The 23,066-nt window shown below is 34.0% G+C and overlaps 4 protein-coding genes across 6 annotated transcripts; 3 read left to right on the forward strand and 1 right to left on the reverse strand.

Annotated features, from left to right (window-relative positions):
- Positions 1-506: 506 nt before the first annotated feature.
- Positions 507-2,769, reverse strand: LOC123894040 (uncharacterized protein At3g49055). Its single transcript, XM_045943913.1, has 5 exons — positions 2,059-2,769; positions 1,609-1,685; positions 1,384-1,495; positions 1,163-1,279; positions 507-1,050 (listed from the first exon to the last, which is right to left on the reverse strand). Exons 1-5 carry the CDS (start codon positions 2,761-2,763, stop codon positions 706-708), a joined length of 1,356 nt encoding a protein of 451 aa, XP_045799869.1. The 5' UTR covers positions 2,764-2,769; the 3' UTR covers positions 507-705.
- Positions 2,770-4,721: 1,952 nt separating this feature from the next.
- On the forward strand, positions 4,722-11,564 carry LOC123914055 (U-box domain-containing protein 32-like). 2 transcript variants are annotated; one of them, XM_045965032.1, is made up of 8 exons: positions 4,722-5,060; positions 5,798-5,916; positions 6,616-6,737; positions 7,586-7,713; positions 7,862-7,932; positions 8,769-9,299; positions 9,716-10,468; positions 10,911-11,564. In XM_045965032.1, exons 1-8 carry the CDS (start codon positions 4,868-4,870, stop codon positions 11,088-11,090), a joined length of 2,097 nt encoding a protein of 698 aa, XP_045820988.1. In that variant the 5' UTR covers positions 4,722-4,867; the 3' UTR covers positions 11,091-11,564. The 2 variants fall into 2 exon arrangements, with proteins under 2 accessions (XP_045820988.1, XP_045820996.1); XM_045965040.1 differs by having other exon boundaries at positions 6,622-6,737.
- A 1,108-nt stretch (positions 11,565-12,672) lies between these two features.
- Positions 12,673-19,548, forward strand: LOC123914071. Of its 2 annotated transcripts, none has more exons than XM_045965059.1 (10): positions 12,673-12,868; positions 13,360-13,585; positions 13,768-13,904; positions 14,047-14,091; positions 14,176-14,229; positions 14,719-14,823; positions 14,924-15,127; positions 16,381-16,466; positions 17,649-18,661; positions 18,777-19,537. In XM_045965059.1, exons 2-10 carry the CDS (start codon positions 13,402-13,404, stop codon positions 19,028-19,030), a joined length of 2,082 nt encoding a protein of 693 aa, XP_045821015.1. In that variant the 5' UTR covers positions 12,673-12,868; positions 13,360-13,401; the 3' UTR covers positions 19,031-19,537. The 2 variants fall into 2 exon arrangements, with proteins under 2 accessions (XP_045821015.1, XP_045821008.1); XM_045965052.1 differs by having other exon boundaries at positions 12,687-12,864; positions 18,777-19,548.
- Positions 19,549-20,617: 1,069 nt separating this feature from the next.
- On the forward strand, positions 20,618-21,810 carry LOC123914095. Its single transcript, XM_045965092.1, has one exon. The coding sequence runs from the start codon at positions 20,926-20,928 to the stop codon at positions 21,691-21,693; it is 768 nt and encodes a 255-aa protein (XP_045821048.1). The 5' UTR covers positions 20,618-20,925; the 3' UTR covers positions 21,694-21,810.
- The last annotated feature ends 1,256 nt before the right edge of the window (positions 21,811-23,066 follow it).

Genomic DNA, 23,066 nt, shown 5'->3' on the forward strand with positions numbered 1-23,066 from the left:
ATGTATGTGTTTTTAAATATAATACATGATCTGTTAGTATATTACGGAGTATAATTGTATTATTTCGTTACCACAAAAATAATCTATTAATATATGTTATCCGATCTATTTTGATAAAACTTTGTAAAAAGAAAAGATTGGATTGGAACCCAAGAAGGACAAAAACAAGATAGCTTTTGTGGAAGTTATTTACGATTGAGCTTTATTAATCTGTAGCATAGCACCTGAACTCCTGAACTTGCTTGGGTGGTCGAACCCGCCCAACCCAACTAAGATGAACTAAACCTATAGACACATCTTTTTCCTTTTCGGAGGGTACTCCGAGCAGTGGGTACCTCGTAGGACCTCGACCCGCCTACCGGGGTTGAGAAGAGGGAGACAAGTAATGTAGGCTGTGGTAGCGGTAGCTCGACCAAAGCCGGTCAAAGAATGAAGAGTAGCCATAAGGCCCTTCCTTGTTATAGAAGCCTTTTAATATCAAGTGCGGGCTAGCTGCCTATTCCCATTGGCTTTCAAGCACTTTATTTTAGTACCCTAACGATAAGCTAATTCATTGAATTACAAAATGGCTAGTTGATTATAAGTTAATCAGGTGCGAATGATGTTCAAAATACATCATGTCAACAACTATAAAATATCCCACTTTTAAACAGAAAAAACCTGAGTTTAAGATGATTCAACTGGAAAAATGTTATATTATACATTTTATTGAAGAAAGGATTGCATTTCTGGTAGCATCCTTTTAGCATTTCCAATTCTAGTGTCTGCAATATTGCTAGAACTCAATCTAAAAACTTGCCATGGCCAACATATACGTCTCACTTTACGACTATTACGTTCACGTTTCTCTGCTTCCTCAAGTTGTCTACTTAGCTCTTCAATCCGCCGACGAAGTTCAACTCCTCTACTATCAACTAGCTGCAAAGACTTCTCTGCCGCTTCCTGTGCTGCTATTGCAGTCATTGCTAGTTCTTCTTTAAGTCTTAATTTTCCATTGGATATGTCCAAAGCACCCTTTGTTTTTTGTAGTTCTTGTTTCAATGCAGCAACCTCGCGGAACATTCAAACATTATCAGTAACATATCACTATAAACTATAAACTATAGAGTATATAAAAACAAAGAGTTTAATGGATATGAGCCGATGGTAAAAAAGTCTTTACCATTTTGTCACGCTCTTCAATATCTTTCTTTCCGGCTTTAACTTCTAATTCACAAGCTTCTTTCCATCTAGCTACTTCTGCTTCTGCTTCTTTGCTTTCAATCAAAAACTCCTCTACCTTTTACATTCAGATAAAGAAAAAAATAAAACTACTGAGAATGACAAAATGACAGATTCTGTTAAGAAATGATTGTCACATTTATTGATCAAACTGGTGATTACATTTTGAGCCAAGATTCTTTCTCTATCTTCTAACTCTTTGATGTAGAGTTTATTTTCTTCAATCTCTTTGGTTTGTTTCTCTGTGAGACATTGGAGGCGCTCTGCGTCTGATCTGGCATGAAGTTCATAATAAATAATCCAAAACCAAGCAAGATCATGAACTCGACATACTTTTCAAATATGGTAGCAATGTATGAGTTCAACATAATTATATGGTAAAAGTACCTAGATTCTTCCAAAGATCGTCTCAATTGAGTGATTTCAAGACGCAGATTCTTCATCATCCTTTCCACTGTCGAGGCCTTAGAAAATTACCATAAATTTCAGAACAAACTAATCTTTACATGTGCAAGAATTCAACTACAAGTATCACATATAAGATGTTACAAAATGGCATTCATGCCACAAATCGTTAGTAGGTCTAGTGGTGATTGGCACTGGACTTGTATGGAGGACCATCGATTCGTACTCCCGCAACTGTGATCGAGAGGGAGCCGGAACCACTTGATGCCAATACTGACCTCCGAACCAGAGGCAATACTGGTGGTGAAAAAAAATGGCATTCATGCCTAATCTAGTAGGCAATACTTCTAACAATGCTAATGCTATCAGTGAAGTAATAAAGATGTATGTAAGAACTTCTATAATTTATGTATAGAATTAAGGAGATCTTACCAAACTAACAACTTCAACTTCATAATCACTGCCATCTGATTTGTTACCCTCAGAAGCACTTTCTGTTGATTGCTCATTACTATTTCCACCTCCCATCATGAACCCAAATCCAACTTTCTGCAATCCAAATTCAGCAAACTGCAAAAGGGGCTTTCTTTTATGATCATGTCCTTTAATTCTCTTCTCTAATGCTTCTTTCTCTAACAAAGCTACCCTAAGCAAGTTATTAATATCCCTATTCTCCTCAGTTAAACTTATCAAACTATTCTCCAACTCTCTCTTCTCCTTTTTCACTAACTCCTTATATTTTTCAACCTTTGTTTCTACCTCAAATGCAAGCCTTGAAATCAACCTTGCTTCTTCCAAAAACACCCTTGATTCATCACGTAATTCTGGTTCAACATAAACCATTTCTTTATCGAAAGTTTCATCTTTTTCTCCCTCTAACTCTAACCCTTCTTTTACTCTAGATAATGAATCCTTTATTGAAGTGAAGGACTCAAAAACCTTTAACATCAACTCATTTTTGTGTTCTTTCTCAACTGTTTCTTTGATGTCTTCTACTTGTTTTCCAACCATTACATCTTGTTTTTCTCTCAAAACTGTTTCAAAGTAAGGAACTTTATCAGAATGAAAAACATGGTCAGAATCAAAAACTTCAGTTGAGTAGGGTGAATTTAGATTTTTGAGTTTGGATTTTTCCATGTTGCATGTGGGTGTTTGAGGATTTTTATCAAGAAAAAAGAAACAAAATAAAGTTAAAGGAAGAGAAAAAAAAAAGAGTTAAGAAGTCAAAACTACCAGTCAACTTTGAAGTTTTGGCGGGGCTGATTGTATAGTTGGTTGGAACTAATGGCCAGCTTCGGCCTTAGATACAATAACAGTGATAACTAAATATTGGTGACTCTATGTTAATAGTTACATAAAAAATGGTTCAGTTCAGGGTCATCCAATTTCCCCTGCCCTGTCACTAGACCAGATAAATCACATGTAAAACAGTAGATGGTTAATTTATTTTGGGTTTCACCCCCGGTTTAATCTGGTTCGAGGTCAGTTCTGACATCAAGTAATTTAGAGTAGTGATATTTGTACATCAATTTTTGGGACAACAAATTGGGACAACATTTTTTCCTTCTAGTTTTGTGGCAAAACCAATAAAGAGAAAGAAAGTAGGAGAGAGAGTAAAAAAATAATGAGAGTATGAAAGAGAAAGTTGTTTAAAAGTTGTTCAAAATTTGTTGTACAAATATCATTTCTCGTAATTTAGGTCCGTCCCGATCGAAGTTGCGTGAGATCGAACCATGGTCATCTCTATCAAGTTTAGCGTCAATCACCACTGAACCAACTAACGGTTGATAGTAGATGATTAATTTAAATCGCCATAAACTTGGCCAAAATATTATCCATCACTCCACTAACACACACCAAAAGTAAATGAAAATTTACAAATGTTTTTGTGTTTTCATGTACTAAAAATAAGAAATAATAACTTGTTTCTTAATGAACTCTACCACAAAATTAAGACTAAAAATAAACAAAGAGTGAATCAAATGAACTTTGGCACTTTGCCATCAACATAAGAATTTTATTTTTTATCTGGATAAAAATTATCTACCACCACCGTAGAATCCAATTTAAAAATAAAACATCACTTTTTTTTTGCATGTTAAAGTCATTTGTGATTTGTCTATTTACTTTTAACTCTATATATGTTAATCAACTTAGTAATGTTCTCCCTTATCATTCAACAATAAACAAAATGACTGTTGTAGTTTTAATAAAAACTTTTTATATAACAAACAAATTTTCAAGCACTTTCCTAAGTAAATCCAAATAATTTTTTAAGTTTCATATTTTAATATCTTGTAAGGCAATGTTTGAACAATTCTACGAATATAAAAAAGTATATAGTCAAAATCACAATGTTTTAAAAATATATTAAATTGTGAATTAATTGTTTGGTAATTACAATTAGTAGCAATTTGACAAATTAAATAAAGAAAAATGATAAAATATGCTTAAGGGTCACTTCCGTCAAGATTTATTTTTCAAATTCATCAAATAATTAACACATTTAATCTATATTTTAGAACAAATATATAAATCATCTTATAAATTTAGAAAAAATAATTGCTTATATTTTTTTTGTTAATGCCAAGTTTCGAACTAAGTACCTCTAGGTTGTAAAGTGACTCATCAACCAAGGGATTAACCATTATAAATTCACATACATACATAAGTGAGGAGCCGAAATTCAAATTGGAGGAACTACATGTTAAAGTTTTTTTATTTTCTTTTGGTCAAGTAGCCTAGTGACTAGAAAATCTATCTTAAAGATGAATGTTAGAAATAATATAAAACTATTGATATGACTCGTTTTATATTATTTCTAACAGTGAATAAATGGAGTGTCCCGAATTCAAACCCGAGCTCCCGTGTCCTTGAGTTAAGCTCACATAAATATTTATTTTAAAAGCCTGCATCCAATTTTTAAAAATAAAATATTGTGTTTTATAATATTGAGTTTTGTTTTCACTACCACCTTGTCCAAACCAAAGACCATAATCCAAAATTTCAGAGTCGTTTCGTGGTTCACCAACGCACTAACCCAGTAGGACCCACACAACCGATATAAAAACAAAATTACTACATTGCTGTTGTTTTTTAGCTATAGCTTCCAATTCCATAAAAATCAATTACTTCTTCATCACTCCAAAATTCCACACTCTCCCTCCCTCCCTCCACCGAGTCATCCACTCACTCACTCAGAACGATTCCAAAATCCCACCAGAGCTTTTCATTGGATCTGATGGGTAGCATCCAAGAACCAGTATCGCTTCCAGAAGAGCAACTCGAGGTTGTACAAAACGACACCGTTTACGTTGCGGTGGGAAATAACGCGGAGAAGAACCATAAACTATTGCATTGGGTAATTCAGAATTTCTCAGGGAAGAAAATTTGCCTTCTTCATATTTTGATACCCGACCTTGTCAATTCCTTCAGTGAGTCACTCTCAGACTCTCTTCAATTCTCCCAATTTATTATTATTTCGTTTTTTTTAATCTAATTTTTGTTGTTCCAAGTTTTTATGATCATCAAAACTATAATTTTTAGTGGAAATTTTGTTGGTGTTGTGGTTTAATCGATCAATTCTTTATTATGCTTGTTGGATTGAAATTGAATGGTTTCTAATTTTGGATAAACAGCTTAATTAAGCGCTTATAGCATTAGTGTTTATATATAAGTTATTTCTATAATAAAGGATACAATAAATTTGAATTCATGTTAAAATAAGCTCTCTCAAAAAAGTGTCGATGAACTCAAAGAAGAAAGGAAGATTGAAACTGAATGGACTAAACTTTGACTTGTGATTAGTTTGTCATACTCATGGTTTTAAAGTAGCTTCAATTTGCTAAAGTATGAAGGAGTTGAATTGAGAAAGCACTTGAGACTTAGGTTTCATATCATTTGATCAAAAGATGAAGCTCGAGCTTGACTCATGTACTTAATGAACCGAGTTTAAAGCTTTGATTCGGACTTGCTCAAAAATATGAAGTTTGAGCTCCACTTATGTGCATACTGCATAGCTAATCTATATGCTCTATTTTGGTTCTGGTTCTGCATAGCTTATCTAGCTTGTAATGGTCCTGTTCGTGAAATCTTCGTTATAGGTAGAGTAACTTTGGCCTTATCTGATAGCTTGGGTATTATTTAAAGAAGTACCCTTTTTCGCTTGCAGATACAAATGTCTCTGAATATGAACATAAAGACCATGCAATTAAGGCATTCAAGGAGCATGGTAGTCAAAAGGTGCATGAATTCCTAGACCAGTACATCCTCACTCTGGTCCCAGCAGGGGTATTATCTCTTTCTGATTATTTTACCTCTATTACCAAGCTATTTTCTAAGATGTATTGTTATCTGCTGGAACTGAATCTGTAGTCTAACACTCTAACTGTATTTGTTTTAGGGAAAAATCCAATTTACTCCCTCCAACTTAGGATTAGGATCATGTGCATTTTAGTCCTCAAACATAAAAAATGTGCTATTTTAATCTTCAAACTTCAAAACCATGCACTTTAGTCCTTCCGTCTAATTTCCTTCAAACATAAACAGAAACTGTCATCCTCAAATAACTGTGACCGTTTTTGTGCCAACTTTCTTGATGGAAGAATACCAATATACCTTCTTCAATTTAGGTTCATGTGCATTCTGGTCATTAAACTTAAAAATATGACATTTTATGTTCAATTCTGATATTAAGTTAGTCAGAAAGACTAAAATACGCATCTACAGTCTCAGGATCATGTTGAGCATTTTTGAAGTTTTAGAACAAAAGTGCACATGCCACTAAGTTGGAGGGGGGAAGTTTAGCTTTTTTCTTTGTTTTAAAGACAACTAAATGTATATATAACAATAAAAGTAGTAACTATAACTACTTTCTTCATAGATGTCATGGAAGTGCACATGCCACTGTTCAAATTATTGTCTGCTCTCTTTAGTAACTATTTCTTAAAGAGCTCTAGACTTTGTTTACATTACAGCATGTGTGTGTAGGTACAGGCCTCTAAATTGTTGATCGAGAAGGACAATATTGAGAAAGGGATCAAAGAAGCTATTTTTCAACACAATATTAGATGTCTTGTAATGGGAGCAGCTGCAGACAGACATAAGACAGGGTGCCAATTCCAAACTCATTTTGCTTATTTATTTTTTTTAACTCTCATTGTGGGAAGGAAATAAGAAACTTCCTATTGTGTGGCTTTCCATCTACTAAGCTAGTCTAATTTGAGGAATGTGAGGAGCGAATCACGACCATTGAATGGAAAATTTGAAAGATCACCAACATGCCTATCATTCCATTATTTAAAAATGTCACACAATAAGATTCAGATCTTTTAATTTTTATTATCCCTGAAAGATCCAGTTGTCATATCTATCCCTGGGTGCTAGTGCAATGGCGACTGGATTAGCTTTGTAACTCAAAGGAACAGAATTTGAATCCTCGTTGGGGAATGGATGGCCTAGTGCTTTCCCCTAAATAAATAATTATATCCACATCCCCGTTAAAGCAATGGTCATTATTTATTCTTTATTTTTATAATAGATACAACTTCTACAATTACGTCCATGAGGTGATGGTGAAGGTATTGGGATCAATTAGTATCTTCTGATCAAATTTTAGAGAAATTTGACATTGGTAATGTTTAGGCATTTAGTTTAAATACATATGAAAATATATTAGACTTTAAGATCACTTATATCAATGAAGTTAATGATTATCAGCAATTTGTATTTTATGTTCAATGAGTTGATACGTTAAAAGACAAACCAAATTAGTGCTCTAAGAGAACTGAATATACTGAAACTCCAACTGATTATTTCATTTTCCTTCAGATGCCCTTGTAACAACTTTTGATCTTTCGACTTAGCTTTTCTTACAATATTCTGTAATGTTGGTAATAACTCAATAAGTTGATGATATGTGATGTCTCTTCCACTTTATGAAATGTGAACAATAAAACAGGTTAGATAGTGAAGACACGCCTGGAATAGAGACTACGCCTGTTTTGTTGATGCTCGACTCAAATACAGAAGCCAAACAATCTGAAAAAATTAAATCAGAATTGATTCCTAATGTATTGAAATATTTAGGTATCCTTGCTGAATATTTCTTTTCTTCTCTCTTCCTTTATTGTTAATTTGAAAATGGCTTAGTTTTGTTTTTCAGCTCATGTCACTTGTCATTTTCTACGAGGGATTGTTAGGGGAATGTAATGTAACTTGTGAAATGGTTGTGCAGATTCTAGTGATATGGAAGAGACTGAAAACATTATTGCAAGGACAAAGTTGACAGAATTGGTTATTCATGAGGTGAGAGGTGATTGATCTCCTTCATCCTTGTTTGCACAAGTTTATGCTATTTTCATGCATGCCTTTACATTTTCTGGTTGCTTCCACTATTTTGTGGTAGGATAATTCTTTTGTCTCCGACTTCCCCCTGCTCTTGAAAGGACATTTTTGGTAAAAGTCATGTTTAGCACAATATAAATTTTAGATTGATTTTTTGTAGGCATGTTTAGAATATTATAAAAAGTTCTTCCACAAAAATTTAGAAATTTTTAACATGGGATTAATTAAATATGAATTTTTTAAACACCAAAAGCGCAAGATAAAAGTATTATATGTACCTAGAAATCAAATTTTGAGCTCCTTTTTTGTGGAGTTACCTTTTTATAATGATCTAAACATGCCTTCAAGAAATCATTCAAAACTATATGTTGGCTTGACAGCAGGGACTAAAAAGGCTTGCAGGATTATTTTGTAGAGACTAAAAAGTGTGATATTTAACCATTCTGGTTCATTTTCTATCTTAACCTTAGCAATTTTAAAGCATAAAGATTTTTTGTATAGACATTTTCCTCCAAATTCAGGCTAGGCCGTCAGACACAATGCCTTCAATAGCATCCTTACCAGTACCACCGTGATGTTATGTATATGAAACATTGTTTTAAAACATGAGCCTGAATATTATCAACTGTAAAGGATTGTCAGCTTAATGTCGAAAACGCTTGTGTTTGGATTTGGACATCGATGAACATGCAGTCATGTAGTAATAAATGTGCTCTATGAATCACAAGCTGATTATGGATGAACTAAAGTGATACCATTTTTCTCCTGAAATTTGTTTCAACCTAAATTTTTTACAGGATGATGAAGCATTACAAAACTGGCGTGCTAAGGAGATAAGTAGAAGAAAAGAAGTTGAAAAACAACTGGCAAGGAAAAAGCAAGACGTACTAGAAATGAAGAATCAGCGAGATAAAATAATATATGAATTACAAATGGTCCGAGACCAAAGTTCAGCTCTTAGAAACCAATTGTTTGAGTCCAATTGTACAGCAACTGAGTTGGAAGAGAAGTTTCTATCTGCTGTGGACCTTTTGATAAGTTTCAAGGAAAAACGAGATAAGCTAAGGATAGAACATGCAAATGCAGTTAGGAAAGTCAAAGTGCTGACAAAAATTGGAGAAGCGGATACTACATCCTCTTATGTGGTAGAATTCCCTACATTTTCTTTCATGGAGATCAATGAGGCAACTCATGATTTTGACCAATCTTGGAAAATTGGTGAGGGAAGGTATGGATGTGTTTACAAGGGACTGCTTCGCAACATGCTTGTTGCCATAAAAATGCTACCCTCTTATGGTTGCCAGAGCCAATTGGAGTTCCAGCTTCAGGTAATCTTATATTCTCTGTTGTAGTGTCTACTTGGTTTTCTAAATATTAAAGTCAGTCAATGCTCATTAAAGACCCCAAAAAGATCTCAGAATGGGTTGTGATTTTCACTTGGTCAGTACCTATCATCTTTACTGTTTCCAAAGTACTATTGTACTGTGTAATTCCAACTTATACTACATCTGACCTGATTGATTTTCTGAATATGTTTTGATGTGATGTAATACGAGAGTTAGAAATTACCGGTGCGGTGAATTTATGGCAATATTTATTTTAAAAAGGATCGACTATGATTCTCCTGAGATCTATTTTTACTTCACTTTATATCTGGATCTAATTGTCCGAAAAATCCCGACTTAATGAATCTGTCATAGATTCTTCTTCCATGAGAATCTCAGTTTTATTGGTTGAATTTCAGGTAGAGGTTTTAAGTAGAGTAAGACATCCAAATCTGTTAACGCTAATTGGAAGCTGTGCAGAGTCTAAGTCACTTGTGTATGAATACCTAAACAATGGTAGCCTTGAAAGCCATCTTGCCTGCAAAAACAAGACTCCACTTCCATGGCAAATTCGAATATCTATTGCTACTGACATATGCTCTACTCTTATCTTCCTTCACTCCAGTGAGCCTTGTATTGTCCATGGGAATTTGAAGCCTAGTAAGGTTCTCCTAGATGCTAACTTTGTTGCCAAACTTGGTGACTTGGGGATTCCTTATTTAGTCCAGCATAGTGTGGATTCAGCTGACTCAAGCCCAGTAATATGTAACAACTCTCATGAAAATTTGGCGTATGTGGATCCAGAGTATCTTGACACTGGTAAACTTACACCAGAATCAGATGTGTATTCATTTGGAATCATACTGTTGCAACTTTTAACTGGAAGACCACTTTCGGGGCTAGTTAGAGATATGAGATGTGCATTGGAAAAAGAAAATCTTAAAACTGTGTTGGACTCGTCAGCTGGTGAATGGCCTCTTTATCAAACCACACAACTGGCATATTTAGCATTGAGGTGTTGTGAGAAGACTTGGTTAAACCGGCCAGATCTTGTGTCAGAAGTCTGGAGTGTTCTTAAACCATTCAGAACTATTTGCATAGACAGGAGACAAGAGTTGACTTCTAAGAAGCTTCAACGAGCTCCTTCTCATTTTGTCTGTCCAATTGTCCAGGTGAAGATCATACTTCATAACTTGTTCCAAATTCATTTTTATCAAAAACCTGACTTTATTGTATGCAATATTCTTGCTCTTTATTGTATTGAAAATGCTAGGCAACAGTAATTTTTTTCCGTCTAAACCAGAAACTCGTCTTTTCTCAACAAAAATTGAAACTTAAAGATACAATGAGAGCAGAAATGCAAAGGGCTACGGACACCTTTACAACCTAAATTATCCCTTAGCATACTTGGTGCATGTTTGGATAGCCATTTGTAGCCTTCCAATCTCAGTTTTTACCGAGATTGGAGGCCACACAACAGCTATCCAAATCTTGAAATCAAAGCATTGTGTTTTTCTTTTGTTGGTGGGCGGGATGTAATATAAGAATATGAACATCTAATTCCTTTCCTGTTAATGACAATGATAATCACAGCGGTTGTTTTTGGTTTTACAGGAAGTTATGGAAGATCCATACATAGCTGCAGATGGCTTTACATATGAAGAAGAGGCAATAAGAGGATGGTTGGACAGTGGTCACGACACTTCTCCTATGACAAACCTCACACTTGAACACACAGATTTGGTACCTAATTATGCACTACATAATGCCATTCGGGAGTGGCAACAACAGTGAATATTTTCCATTATAATTGCACATATACTGGTGTAAATTACACTTATCTTGAAAACAGCTCTTCTCAAGTGAGCAAGTAAAAGTGTATACACACTTGAATATAAGCGAGTTAAGATAAATGAAGGGTATATACACTTTTACTTGCTTACCTTACCTTAAGAGATAATTTCACTCTAAGAGTAGCCTTCCACTGTTATCTCAGTAGTAACAAGTGAAGTATGTTCAGGTGGAGAAAGGAGGGGGGTGGGGAATTTTTTAACGAAACCTTCTCCCTGTTTGGGTTGGGATCTTTCTAAAATGAGAGATTATCATGTAATTTTCAAGAATCCTCGTCATTTTTATCAACACTTTAGAGAATGAAGTTCTCCAAATTTAATAGTAATGATTGTGGAGGATTCCAAACATCTAAATGTGTTTTTGGTTATGTGGTGTATAACTTGATTTCAGCATCATCTTTTTATGGTTATATTTTTTCCGAGAGTAAATAAAATAGTGATTGCATTTATCTATCTCAATTTATAGGTTCCAACTGAAAGTCCACTGCTAGAAGTTAACAACTAACTCGATTGAAGTATGTAGTAAAATTATAATTGACAAAAAAATTAAATAAATAAGGCTTTTTTAAAAGTATATATATTGGTTTTTCTTTTAACATCAACATCATATATCTACTAATCTCTCTTTTTATCTCAATTCCAGTAATGCTTCACCATCACATTGGATGTAAAAAGTTTCTGACATTTCTTCACACCTGAGAGTTATTTAGATAGATAATCTTTTTTTATAAATCATGTCTATATCAAATCAAATAAATAGTAAATGGAACAATATAATTAAAATAGGGTTATGCTAAGGCACAAGTTATGGAAACAAGTAATTTTTTTTATTGAAATATTTTCTTTTATATTTTTAAAAGTTTGACAACACAAATTTCATGATAACTTTACATATTTGATTTCTTAACTAATGCTCCAAAGACATTAGTTTAATAGATAGCAAATTCCACTTTTCGAAGCGATCCTCCGTCAGAGAAAGTCATTGCATGCGTTGTATTGGTTCCCTGCACATCCCTAAACTACGAGCTAGCTTTGAAGCACCTACTTTCTCAATGGTTGGTTGGGATATTAAAAGAAGCGCGGACTACAAATTACGTGCTAAGCAAATTAGGTTGAAAGACAACGATTATACGATCATCATCAAATCAAAGGTGGAAAGAGATTATCATTTCTTTTGCGAAAGACTATTCCCTTAAAAGAAAAATAGTTAGGATTTTCTATTAAAAATATGGAAAATGCCCACATGACACTAGTTAAATATACTAATATGTAAATTTTATCTTGAAACGCGGGATCAAAGACAAGTATGTTGACAAAAAAATATTTAAGAAAAATAGTAAAGAGACTAAAAATAACATTAAAAAAATTATGCTCTCTTATGTTGAAAATGCTTCTTTGAAAGTGCAATTGTTTTTACGATGATGAAATATGAAAGTTTATAATTTTGAAGAACCAAATTTAACCCTTAATTTAATAATTTCTTTTTTCTTAAATTTATTTTTATGTTATTGCATTTTTTTTTTCTTGTTAGAAACGTTTTTTCGCCCTACTACTAGAATACAATACAATAGCTGCAGCGTGCAAGAACGAACGATACAGGGTTCGTTCTCTCTTCCACGCCATTTTCTCGATCATTTTCCTTCCTCTCGCTTCCGTTTTCAATTCTTTCCAGATCGTCACTGAATCTCTCCTTCATCCAACCGCTTTCTTCCTCTCTTGTACGTACGTGATCTCTTATCACTATTTAACTTTCCCTTACTCGATCTAGATTAGATCACACTTTACAATTTTCTTCTATTCCATTTTCTTTCATTTTCAATCAATTTACCTTTCACTGTTTCTATTATAGTTTCATGATTTAATAACAAACTTAAACATGTATGTAGCATTCTATTTCTATTTCTATTTCAAAGATCGTGATTAGTTTAATTAATCCAATATTAATCGATAAGGTTATGCTGTTAATGAATAGATTTAACAGGGTTGAGTTTAGTTTCTATATTGATCTATTTCATTTTTGTTTAGTTTGGATACATTTTTATTTTTCTAACCGACTTTAATATTTTGAGAGATTAAAAAAAAATCTGGTTAGTTTGGCATGAGTCCAGCATTTTGTACATAACTGTGTGAAATTGTTGTTGAATGTATGTGTAATCAGCGCGTGATTTTAAATTTGTTTCGATTTTTAGGCTTACTATTTATACTTTGTGCAGTTGAATCCCGTAAAGTTTGTTGGTTAGCTTTGAGCTGAATAGATGCCAGTTGCGAAACTTACTGCTTCAGGTACTCCCAATTTTATGAAAACAGAAGACGGAAATGATTCTTTGGATACATTAATCAGACAAGCAGTTGGAAAAGAACCTTTCCTTTCGTTTCCTAGGGCTGCTGACCGGCCGGCTCAGTGGATTCAATTATTTCATGCTTTAGAACAGCAACAAGGTATTAACAATCATAACAAATTTAGTCAATATTGAATCGTTTAATCGAATGTATTAGTCATGACATATACAACAATAGCAGAATTATATGTAAAATGCATTATGAAAACACTTTTAAGCTGGTTACTGATGTGTCGGAATCTAAACCCAAATTTTCTGATATATATTTGATTCATTTGGCAGAAATTCCAGGGTGGCCTTTGTTCTCTCCTGCAAAGGTTCAGTTATATAAGTGCGACAAGTGTACCAGAGAGTTTTGCTCACCCATTAATTATAGAAGACATAAACGTGTATACCATCGGTTGAAAAAGCTTGATAAGGTTATTTTTATATCTCATTAGTGGAAGCAATGATCTTGCACGTTGTTGTTTGCATTTCATGCTTTTGCTTCCAGTGTATTTTCATGTTTATTTCTTTTTCAAGTCCTCATCAATTTTGCCTAATGCTTCTTATATATTGTAGGACTCTAAGAAAAATAGGGATCTTTTAGGGGCATATTGGGATAAGGTAATCTTTCATTACTGTTAACTTCACATATATGAAGAATACATCTAGTTTTGATGTTCTGATTCTTTTTCAAAATTTGTGTAGCTCTCTATAGAAGAGGCAAAGGAAGCTGTGTCATTTGAGAATGTGACACTAGAGGTAAAACTCTTTTGCTCTTTACTTTGTTAGTTTATTTCTATGTGAAGTTATTTTAACGTGACTTGCCTTGCACACGTAATGGTCATATGTCAAATAGCTATGATTAGAAGAAATGAAAGTAAGGGAGGTCAAGGGACACTGGCCTCTACTTTTTTCTTTCATATACTTCTTCACATACTCACTCTATTCTTTCACACTTTCTTGCATTTGAAAACTATCCTGTGTTTGTTGAAACTTGAAAGGTTGAAAGTGCCTTTTCAACGTGAATATGATTTTTAAACTTGTTCTCCAACATCCTTCTTGTCTGGAAATATTATTAATCATATACATCTACTTTTGAAATTCAGTGTATAACAACGAGTTACAGATACAAAGACTTAGCAGTCTCTTGCTGTTCCCAGATTCAGCTCTCGTTGTTTTCTATTTTTATCTTTTTCTCCTTGATTAATCTTAATATCTTGTATTTCCCCCACTGAAAATGCTTTCCAGGAGGTTCCAGGGTCTTCAATTTTACAAGCTCTCTCAACTCTTAGAACACAACAAGGATTCTATTCTCTTCCACATAATTATCTCAGAGCTGGCTTTTCTCTTTTGGTAAGAAATATCAATGTCATACTTATCAATGTTCTGGTTACTTTTTGCTGGATAAATTCCTTAGGTTTATTAATGCAATATATATCTACATTGTTTGCAGGATATTGTTCAATCCAGGTCGTCTAGTTTCCCCATATCTTCCCAGAAGTTGTTCGATATTCTTGATGATTCCAGTGAAAAAACATTTTTATGTGGAACAGCAGTGTCAATGCAAAGACATGTTTTTGATGGAGAGGCTGGAAAGATTGGTCTCGAACCAAAAAACCTAGTTGCTTGCACAAGTTTCTTGCTAGAGCAGAAATTGGTAATGGTTTTCCCAGCTTCAAAATCATTTCCCTGTTGCAGTTAAAATATTTTTCTTTCCTCTCTCTCTCTCTCTCTCTCTCTCTCTCACACACACACACACACACACACACACACACACACACACACACACACATGTGTTGTGTTCAGTAATTGGTGTTAAAGAAGATTGAATAGATCATCACCAGGATATACCTGAGATGCAGATACATCTTGCATGATAATTAAATTGTTAACCAAATAGTATTGGATGTAGGGTTTGCTATTCTATAGTTTTTGCTGGGTTTTGCTTCTTGTTTGGAGGCCTACACTGATTTTATTGTTCGGGAATCTGTAAGTTAGGTTTATTTGAATTTTTTTTCAAACCTTGGCATGATATTGAATGAGGGGGGTGTTAGTGATAGTAAGACTAAGCCATCCTATAGAATTCACCAAATAACAGGGCCAGTGGTTTGTTTGTACAAATACAGTCATTCAATTATAGCTAACTGATATGAATCATATTTACGATATCTGAAAATGAACAAACAGTTATTCAACCAGATTTCCATTCTATATTAATGGCATAATAGTATAAGATTAGATTTCATTACCACCCTTCCCTTTGGCTTCTTCACGCGAAGCTTGTACCACTAGACCCATATTTTATTGTGTTTTGTTCTTAAAACAATTATCATGAAAAGGATCTAAAATATTAGTTTAGTGTACCCTCAGCAATCAGCTGTTCTTTCCTGATTGAGTGTTTATACATGTAGACAATTTTGCAGATACCATTTTGTTGGAAATTCGGCCTTCATTGCGGTCCGCCCCCATCCGCCTAATTGCGACATTTGGGTTGCCTTCGTTGCAGCCTCCAACACCTTCATTTGGATTTAGTCCCACATTGCTTAGAGATATGGCCTGTGTAGTGTTTATATAGCTTGGGCAACCCTCACTTTACAAGCCGGTTTTGTAAGGTTGAGTTAGGCCCAATATAAAATCTGACACATTTTTCACCATCACACAAATATTTTGGCATCTAAGGCTGCTAAAAAACCTATATGATTCTGATATATGCTCTCAATATAGGAATTATCCGTTAACACACGAGTCCAGCACATAGCATGTCATGTTGTTTGATTTTGAAGAAAAAGGTGCCAGTGGAAATTAAGTTCATAGCAATTTCTCTTTGTACATATTAAAACATCAAACCTGATTCTATTGAAGTAGTTCTCAACTACAGTTGTGATGAAATGTGAATTTACTTTAACACAGGTGAATGCGTGGCTCGCAGACAAAGATGCCGAAGCATTGAGATGCCAGAAGCTGCTGATGGAGGAGGAGGAAGCTGCTCAGAAAAGGTACATTTAATGCTATAACCAGTTTATTGTTAAACTTAATTTATTGTACTTTTCCACAATCTCTCCCTTTTATAGTGCCTTTAATGTTATTGGTTCTTGTTCTTCTGTCCTGTGTGGTTCGTCTTGCTTAGTCTGGGGTGCATGTTTTTTCATCATCCTCCGTCGCATAGCAGTCACCTTGAGTTTTGATCGGAATTTAGGACTTGGAGTGGAGCTTGAATGTAAATTTTTTTTTTTTGGGTAATTTTTAATAGGGAATTCATATAATCATTGAACCAGAGCAACTAAGAAAACAAAACCTAAGACTCCTTTTGGGAATTTGGAGGGGAGGGAATGGAAGGGCATTTGGGGGAGGGGAGGGAAAGAGAGATAAACCCCCATTTTATTTGAGTGTCTTTGTAGAGAATGAGAAGGGAATGCCTATGATTGATATATTGTTACTTTTTTTATAGTATTATAAAAAGATGTAAAGGATTTGAAGAATTTTTCTAAACCCTTCAAAACCTTTCAAAATCCTCCTCCGATACATCATATTAGGAGAATTTTGTATTATGAAGAAAAATAAACCCCCCATTCAAGTTGGAGGATTATCCTTTCCCTTTCCTCTTCCATTTTTCCAAAGCCCTCCCCAGTCCCCTCTACTCTTAAACTCCCAAACGGAGCCTAAAGAAACAAATTTTCAACTGAGAGGAACAAGTTCGCAATTGATAAACAAGAATCAGGCTGTAATAAAGATATATTTTAATCAAACATGCATGTAGTGTATGGTTTTGGTTTTGGCAATTGACCAGCTCGACTGCACAGACAGAACTTCACTAGTATGCACTATGCAACAAATTTCACCAAGTTTACCTGCTGTTTTGCTCACTAGTTTTACGAGCACTTCTAGAGTAGACTTGAAATCGACTCATGATGCTTATGCAACGACTTACATTTTTTATTTTATTTAAATTCATTTGAATTTAAGTAATTTTTTAACTTATTTTTTTAGAGTTAATTATAAACGAATCATACTGCATTTTATAATTACTTGGGTACTTGATAAAATATAATTGTTCTTTAATTTGTTTTTTTAGCAAAGACAAAAGGTACTTTTGATGTTGGTCAAAATGTACTCCTATGTGATAGTTGTCGTGAACTAGTCATGTATGGATAATATTTCATTGTTCCCTTTATTTACAGAAAAGCTGAAATTTTGGAGAGAAAACGCCAGAAAAAGCTTAGGCAGAAGGCGAGGAGCCGACTTGAAAATGACACAGAAATTAAAGGGAGCATCAGCAGCACAGGAGAGGATGTATCACCAGAGGAAGGATCTTTGGCTGCATGTGACTTTGAAGCACATAGAGAAGATGTATTTGCAGATCATGCTTCTTCACCACATGTAACTTATCACTTTCTAGACACCAATGAATGTGTCGATGGGGATACACAGTCAGGATACGACTGTGACACTGATCAGAACATGGAGCCACAAACATCAGAAAGGGATGCACAGTCAGGTTATGATTGTGACACTGATCGGAATTTAGAAAGACAGACATCACACAGACATAACCCTCGGCGCACAATGGCTGCTAGACGGCAAGGGCTTCCTAAGTCACAACGAACTATTGCCAATGGTTTGTATGCAAGCCAGAACTCTCAAAAGTCAAAGTTTGGAGTCATTCCAAAATATGGAAATGGAACAAATCGTGATCAAAGGGCAGCTCCTACAGTTAATGGTGGTAAAGTTTGGAGCCGGAAGCCTAAACCAGAAACAGATGCAGTGGTTTTAAAAACCAGACTGCACAAAGAACCAGCCAAAATTAAGAATAATGAGGTTTTGATAGGATCTGTATCAGTTACACTGGCCAATTGCAGCCGATCAGAGTGTCATCTTGTCACATCTCAAGAGGACAGTTTAGTAGAGAATTTGGCCGACCAAAATGTTGCTCAGGAGAAGCCAATTAAAACTGACTCCTTTCACGGAGGCAACAATCGGTCAAGAGTTAAGCTTTGGAGACCAGTTAGCCAGCACGGAACTAAAAATCCAATGCCACTTGAAAGTGTTGGGACAGAAGTTGATGTAGTCTATGGAAAAGATGATCAAAATTTGTCAGTTCAAAGTAGTTTAAGGTTGTGTAATATAGATGGAGGTGATATTGGTTCTGGGAATAAATCCCATATCCATGCTGCAAAAGCCTTTCTTGCACAAAGTAAGCTTTACCAACTTATACATAATCACTTTTCTTCTAATATTCTGTATTATTAAAAGTATGTTTGGCTTGGTTGTTAATTGCTTTGATTGAATCACAAACAATTCTTATGCAGGATGGAAGGAAGCAATTTCATCAAATCATGTGGAGTTGGTAATTTCACCTGACCCTGAACCTCCCGGGTTCCAGCCAGTCCAGGATTGCGAGATAGCATCACGTCGATCTTCTAATACGGAGAGATATAGCATTCTTGCAAATACAGAGAACTTGTTGCCTGCAACTACCGGAGTTGCTAAATCCAAACCCAGAGTAAAGCCTGATAAGGGAATCAAGATAAAGTACATTCCAAAACTAAAAGCTGCAGCATAAATAGAAGAAACAAAGAAATAGGGGATTTTTTTTAATTACGACAGATATGCTCAATTTGACTTATCGTCAATTAATTTATTAGCAGAGGTTCCCGTTTTACCGATGGTCTTCTGTCAGCAAATTGAAGGTAGGTTTTGCCGGAAAGTTTTTTTTGTGATCCGTCCTTTTCCTTCAAACAGGGATTGTGCATTAGGTTTATTTTTTCTCATGGCATTTTTTACTAAAATTTTGTGTAATAAATTTTTTCCTGTTATTATAAAAGAGCCTCATTTTTTATGGACATAAATGCTCTGTCTTCCTCTTCTTTTGGCATATAATTGTCTAAATTTCTCAGTAGTCTATTCTTGATAATGTTGTGCCCTACTACTTTCTTCTCTACTATGTCTAGCATTTTAAGGTTTTTAGTTTAATGTATTTTATAGTTGGTTAATAATTAGTAACTTGTGAGTGAAGATACCATAAATATTAAGTATCAACATACCAAAGCAAGCGTTAGTTTAAACCAGCAACTATTTTTCAACCTTTATTTATTAGTTTTTTATTTTTATTTAATAGTACTGTGTTTTATAATAGTATTGTGTTCTGATTAAGCAAGCACTAGTTAACATTTGCCAATATTAATAAGGAACTAAGTAAGCAGAGCCCTTTCTTATCGCTGATAACATGAACCCAAGTATGGGATCGTTAGTATAACCAGCTATAGGGAGAAGAGAATGGTACGAAACAAGTTTTTTCTACAAGAAATAACTTAAAACATTTCATTAATCAGAATTTGATCAATACAATCCGATATATCATTCATAATTTAGAAACTAGCTAAAGATTGGTACCAAACAAGTTGTCCCTTAAAGATGATTTCATTTGCTTCCACCACCTCTCTACTTACGAAGCAAGTTTTCCACATTCACGGTTTTAATAATGTAAGTTTTCTACCTTCACGATTTTAATAATGCCTACATTTCGAAATTTCAACAAAATTAGTGTTATCGTAATTTTGTTAAATTCACTGTTTATCCAAACATCAACTTAATCTTATGCAAAACATTTGTGTCGTTTTCAGTTATTATTATTGCTATTGATAATTGTAAGAAAAATGTCAGTAAAATAACCATATCTTTAAAATAAATTTGTTTCTTTGTCAATCCTTTTTTCAATTTTTTTTTGTCAATCCTAACATTTACCTACTTGCATAAAATAAAATTCATATCTGCAGTCCTTGAGCTAAAAACGTCTTACTAAAAAATTAAAGCACACATTATAGAATAAATAATTTCACGGAAATGTCAATTAGATTTCATGTAACATATTGTCTTAATTTTAAATGCATATTATGGTATTTTTATTTTTTTAATGTTCAACTCATCCATAAACTTCGTCATATCAACCCTACACCCAAATCCTTACAACGCATGAAATGACCAATTGTTGCTTTCAATGCCTCCAAAAAATCATCATTTTCCATGGCTGGTTTCATAGTACATCCATGGTTGAAAATAATCAAACCAAAAAAGCACTTCCGTACTCCATTTTTTATAGTATAGTTTATAATTAGTGTGACACCGAACAATAACCACAACCAAACAATAAGCTCCACAATTTAATCACTTAATCACACATGTCTAACAAAAACATCATAAGTAAGCTATTCAAGCCACGAACATTACTCCTTTACATGCCATGTGTCCATCATTTCTACCCCATAATCTAATCTAACCTTATCTTACTACTTCTCCTCCCAAATTTCACTCCCTATGTTTTCTCTCAAAACCCATCTCACAAAATTTCCCATCAACTTTCTCTAGGAAAAAGAGAAAAAAAAACTTAACAATATTTTCATTTGATTTCCATCATTTATCATAACTTGTATCACAAGTTTTCTTGTTATCTACACAAAAATGTCTGGTGGAGTTGGACCAGGTTGTGACATTAGCCTACCAAAAGAACAAGAAGAAATTGTACACAAAGAACAACAAGACCAATCATCATCACTCAAGAACAATAATCTCAACAAATCCACCACCACAACAACATCATCACAAAACAAACCTAGTTTCCTCTCATTCAGACAACTCAATTGTTTAGCTGTTGTTGTTGTCTTATCAGCTAGTGGCATGGTTAGCCTTGAAGATTTTGCATTTGTACTATTCTCAATATTCTACATGTACTTCATCTCAAAAGTTGCTTTTCCATCTCTTCATCCTTCAAATGAAGCACCAATTTTCAATACACAAAACAAAATGCTTAAACTTTATGTCTTCATAGGAGCAATAATTGGACTTTATGCTCCTATAGCATATATTTTACATGGAATATTTGAAGGTGATAAAGAAGGTATAAAAGCAGCTACACCACATGTTTTTCTTTTGGCTAGTCAAGTTTTTATGGAAGGTGTTGCATTTTCTGATGGATTTTCATCTCCAATAAGAGCTTTTGTTCCTGTTTTTTATAATACAAGAAGGGTTTTCTCTATTGTGGATTGGTTAAGAGATGAGATTTACAAAGTTGATGTAGAGCATAGTGGTTCTTATAGAAGGATTTATGCTGGAAGAGCACTTGCTGTGGCTAATATGGCTTTTTGGTGTTTTAATTTGTTTGGATTTTTGGTACCTGTTTATCTTCCTAGAGTTTTTAAGTCGTATTATTCTAGCCAAAAAGTAAATTAAGGAATGATTAGGTAGTTATAGGATGTTGTTTATCTATATTTTGATGATTGTATAAGGTCTTGAACCATGTTTATGTATGATGTTTGCATAGTAATTAAATGTGTTTGGCCGTAGAAATACTCACACTTGTTCAACATAGTAACATATACTTGCAATGATATTGTGCTTATAACATAAGATAAGATAATCATCAAAATAAGGATTAATATGGGGTAGCAGTAGGCAGTAGCACTCATTTTTATGAGTAGGTTTTTAGCTCATAATATGCCAAAGTTTACAACATTTACACAAACCAATTGCGCTATATCTGGTGACAAACAACCATAAAATTAAAATGGGTCTTTGCTACTAGGCACAGTTTTTTTTTTTATCATGATATTGGTGGTACGAAGTTTCCACTATTGTTAGCGACGATTGATCTTCGAACATGTGGAGCACATAAAGTCGGTTCTCCTCTTTCAATCAAATTTTCTCCATACGCTACCGCCGTTAACAATGACTAATCTCCTTCTGAACCTATGGGTATACAAAGTGAGTTCTCTCCTCTCAACTGAATTCTCTTCATATCCATGGGCCTGAAATCGAACATTTGACCACATGTTTAAGGGAATCAAAATTTTTATCACTTGGATCAATTCATTCTTGTTGCTAAGTGCACACTTTAAGAAACCTCAAAGTGAAAAATTTATATTAAAAAATACTCCCTCCGTCCCAAATTATAAAGGAAAATTGGTCAAAGAAAGTTGACTTACTTGGTTAAGAATTTGGACTAAATACATTAATTTTGGTTGACCAATTTTCTCTTATATTTTGAGATGGAGGAGTAATACTTTAACTTTAAGAAAATTAAATGCATGACTTTTAAGAAGATATTTTTATATTAAGTTTTTTTAACATGGGTACATTAGGTGGTGTTTGGTGTTTGTTTTAGTGTTTATTTTTGGCGTTCCGCATATATACGGCGTCCTGTTATGTAGGTATTTTTATACTGGTCTTCTTGTGTAGAGTGTAGAGATTGGTTAATAATATATTTCTTTTTAAAAAGAAAAAAAACATGGGTACATTTTATAGTATTCTTCCATTAAAATCTCACAATGGAACAATAAGGACTTTTTATTTTATTTGTATATTGACACGCTATTTATAATTTATCATTTTCTCTTAAAACATAAATCTCATTTTCTCGTTTCTTTTATCATGTTATAAGTATGAAATTTTTATCACTATTTTAATTGTGATTAATCTCTATTAGAAATTTGGGAGACATATAAAACGGGTTCTCTTTCTTTTTCTCTTTTCTTATTTTCATGAGCAAAAATTGAACTGATCTCAGCCATTGATTTTATATGAGACGGTTTATATCACAAATACAG

Source organism: Trifolium pratense, linkage group LG1, assembly GCF_020283565.1.
Source record: "Trifolium pratense cultivar HEN17-A07 linkage group LG1, ARS_RC_1.1, whole genome shotgun sequence".
Classification (NCBI taxonomy): domain Eukaryota; kingdom Viridiplantae; phylum Streptophyta; class Magnoliopsida; order Fabales; family Fabaceae; genus Trifolium; species Trifolium pratense.

What these genes read in the sequence shown, in the direction of transcription:
- LOC123894040 (XM_045943913.1), bottom strand. Translation starts at nt 2,763, where the DNA reads ATGGAAAAATCCAAACTCAAAAATCTAAATTCACCCTACTCAACTGAA. An exon ending in AAGTTGAAGTTGTTAGTTTG is followed by an intron (nt 1,686 to 2,058) that starts GTAAGATCTCCT and finishes TAATTTTCTAAG; the next exon opens with GCCTCGACAGTGGAAAGGAT. An exon ending in CGATCTTTGGAAGAATCTAG is followed by an intron (nt 1,496 to 1,608) that starts GTACTTTTACCA and finishes ACTTCATGCCAG; the next exon opens with ATCAGACGCAGAGCGCCTCC.
- LOC123914055 (XM_045965032.1), top strand. Translation starts at nt 4,868, where the DNA reads ATGGGTAGCATCCAAGAACCAGTATCGCTTCCAGAAGAGCAACTCGAG. An exon ending in CGACCTTGTCAATTCCTTCA is followed by an intron (nt 5,061 to 5,797) that starts GTGAGTCACTCT and finishes TTTCGCTTGCAG; the next exon opens with ATACAAATGTCTCTGAATAT. An exon ending in TCACTCTGGTCCCAGCAGGG is followed by an intron (nt 5,917 to 6,615) that starts GTATTATCTCTT and finishes ATGTGTGTGTAG; the next exon opens with GTACAGGCCTCTAAATTGTT.
- LOC123914071 (XM_045965059.1), top strand. Translation starts at nt 13,402, where the DNA reads ATGCCAGTTGCGAAACTTACTGCTTCAGGTACTCCCAATTTTATGAAA. An exon ending in GGTTGAAAAAGCTTGATAAG is followed by an intron (nt 13,905 to 14,046) that starts GTTATTTTTATA and finishes TATATATTGTAG; the next exon opens with GACTCTAAGAAAAATAGGGA. An exon ending in TCTTGCTAGAGCAGAAATTG is followed by an intron (nt 15,128 to 16,380) that starts GTAATGGTTTTC and finishes ACTTTAACACAG; the next exon opens with GTGAATGCGTGGCTCGCAGA.
- LOC123914095 (XM_045965092.1), top strand. Translation starts at nt 20,926, where the DNA reads ATGTCTGGTGGAGTTGGACCAGGTTGTGACATTAGCCTACCAAAAGAA.